The sequence below is a fragment of the Palaemon carinicauda genome, chromosome 17 (genome assembly GCF_036898095.1).
Source record: "Palaemon carinicauda isolate YSFRI2023 chromosome 17, ASM3689809v2, whole genome shotgun sequence".
NCBI lineage: Eukaryota > Metazoa > Arthropoda > Malacostraca > Decapoda > Palaemonidae > Palaemon > Palaemon carinicauda.
This window is the reverse complement of record NC_090741.1, coordinates 67,734,537-67,737,036: the sequence shown is the minus strand read 5'-3', so window position 1 is coordinate 67,737,036 and position 2,500 is coordinate 67,734,537. Positions and strand designations below refer to the sequence as shown.

Genomic DNA, 2,500 nt, shown 5'->3' with positions numbered 1-2,500 from the left:
TTGCCCTATCGAGCAGGACAATGACCTAAAGACTGACCATATACACATATGATCAACTCCAAAGCCCCACTCTCCACCAGAGCTAGGACCAAGGAGGGCCAGGCAATGGTTACTGATGATTCAGCAGATAGACATATAGGCTCCTCCAAACGCCCCATCCTTAGCTCACCAGGATGATAAGGTTGCAGCGACCAAAGAAACTATCGAGTTTGAACGGTACTCGAACCTCAATCTGGTGTTCACTAGTCAGGGACGTTACCACATCGGCCACCACAACCTTGAATTAATGGAGCTAGCTACCATGTTGTTAACAACTTAAAATACAACGACTTTAGATTATGCGTACGATAACCCCATGTAGAGAACCGCTAAGTACAATAATTAGTCAACACAAACGATAACAAATTACGATCTTTTTATGACGAATGTATTCTTTTTTTTTCTTTTTTTTTTTTTTGCAATAAATAAATAAATTAAATGTTTCCCTTTTTCAGCACCCCGCCCACTACAACTACAACTATGTTGTCAACGACGAGTACTCCGGCAACCACTTCGGCCACGAGGAATCCCGACAGGACTACGACACCAAAGGCAAATACTTCGTCCATCTTCCCGACGGACGCCTCCAGACCGTCACTTACTACGCCGACCAGTCGGGATACCATCCCAGAGTGTCCTTCGAAGGGGATGCCCAATTTGGTACTCACGTAGTACGTCTTATCTATTATACCCCAAATCATGTTAACTAAAACCTTTATCACTAAAATATCTTGTTACTAATTTAAGTATTATCTTTCAAGTATTTTTAATAAAATATGTTATCGAGCATCATATTTTTACTTCATGGCATGGATCCATTTTGATAGGATAATCCATTTAGGTACAGTTGGACACAAAAATTCCTGGTACACCTTGCTCTGAAGAAGCACACCTAGCCACACCCAGACTACATGCCGAGTTTTTGTATTTAGCCCCACCCATATCCTCTACTATCTCTCCCCACTCAATCTATTTGTTTACTCGATGCGAAGTAGGGGTGTAACAGGGTGCATTTCGTCAGAGCGATGTGTACCAGGAATTCCTGTGTCCAACTGTACATTTAATATTCTATCCTGGAACAAATTGTTAGTGTGAAGTTCTGACAACTGGCAAAACCCTGGCTAATGACTGAGTAACATCGAGTGAGGCCATTCGCTGTATAGGTGGCCACTAACGAATACCAAACAGTGACATTTAAGCTTCCCGTAAAGTATAACGAAATTAGTGAAGCCGACTGTACATAGCCTTCCTTGACCACTTGTAAGAGGGCGGTAGATGGGAGGTATATAAGGTAGCAACTTCATCCCGATAGTTATTTCTGAGGAACTTGGAACTGACCTTAGAGATGCGCTGTAAGAGTCATTAAGTTTTAAAGGTTTCAAACTTCAGCAATCGAGTTTATACTATAGTAAAATCTTGTATGTATATATATATATATATATATATATATATATATATATATATGTATGTATGTATATATATATATATATATATATATATATATGTATGTATATATATATATATGTGTGTGTGTGTGTGTATGATTACAAATATAAATATATATGCATGACATGTATATATATATATATATATATATATATATATATATATATATGTGTGTGTGTGTGCATATATATTTATATATACAATATATATATATATATATATATATATATATATATATATATATATATAAATATATAGATAAATATATAAATATATGTTCCTAAGTATATATATATATATATATATATATATATATATATATATATATATATATATATATATATACATAGGTACATATATTCACAGATATGTATATACTGTATATGAACATAGAAAGATGTATTAGAGGTTCTATACAAAATAAACAGAATGAAATTTACTATGCCATAATAAATATTCAACATGAGGATTAAAGATTGTGTCCCACTTTTTAGGTATCTGTTCAAAACGAAAACGAAGTCTCATTCACATTACGATATTAACCATAAGTACCACATACAGTTGGCTTTATTAATTCTGGTACACTTCAGGGGAGGCCAAGAAGACGTATAATGGCTGTACAATTGGCTTCATTAATTCTGGTACACTACGTAGGAAGCAAAGGAGATATCAGTGTACCAGAATTAATGAAGCCAACTGTACAATGTAGCAAGTACCGCTCTGTTTAGCAAAGGAGAAACGGTTGGCAACTCTGCCTGTAAGACTAAAGTCGCTGAGCTTGTAAAGACCTGAGCGAGCACGCTCTCTGACCCCGGGTCGCCTCATGGCGTGTATCACTCCACCAGAGGTTCCCCCGCATAGAAAACGGAGGTAGGGTAAACTACACAAAATTTTGGTTGGTTGGAAGGAGATCCCAGATACTCCTAAGAAAGTAGTTCGAGGTAAGTGCTGTTAGGAAAAATACAAATTACTTAAAATTTGTGATTTTACTTGCATAATAGCACTTCTATGATTT

General features: G+C 36.0%; 1 protein-coding gene across 1 annotated transcript in view; it reads left to right on the top strand.

Moving 5' to 3' along the window:
• Positions 1–749, top strand: part of LOC137656410 (pro-resilin-like) — a 2,162-nt gene extending 1,413 nt beyond the window's left edge. The window contains exon 3 of the mRNA XM_068390587.1: positions 495–749. Coding sequence (XP_068246688.1) covers positions 495–749 — 255 coding nt within the window. The remainder of the gene's footprint in view (positions 1–494) is intronic.
• Positions 750–2,500: the final 1,751 nt, after the last annotated feature.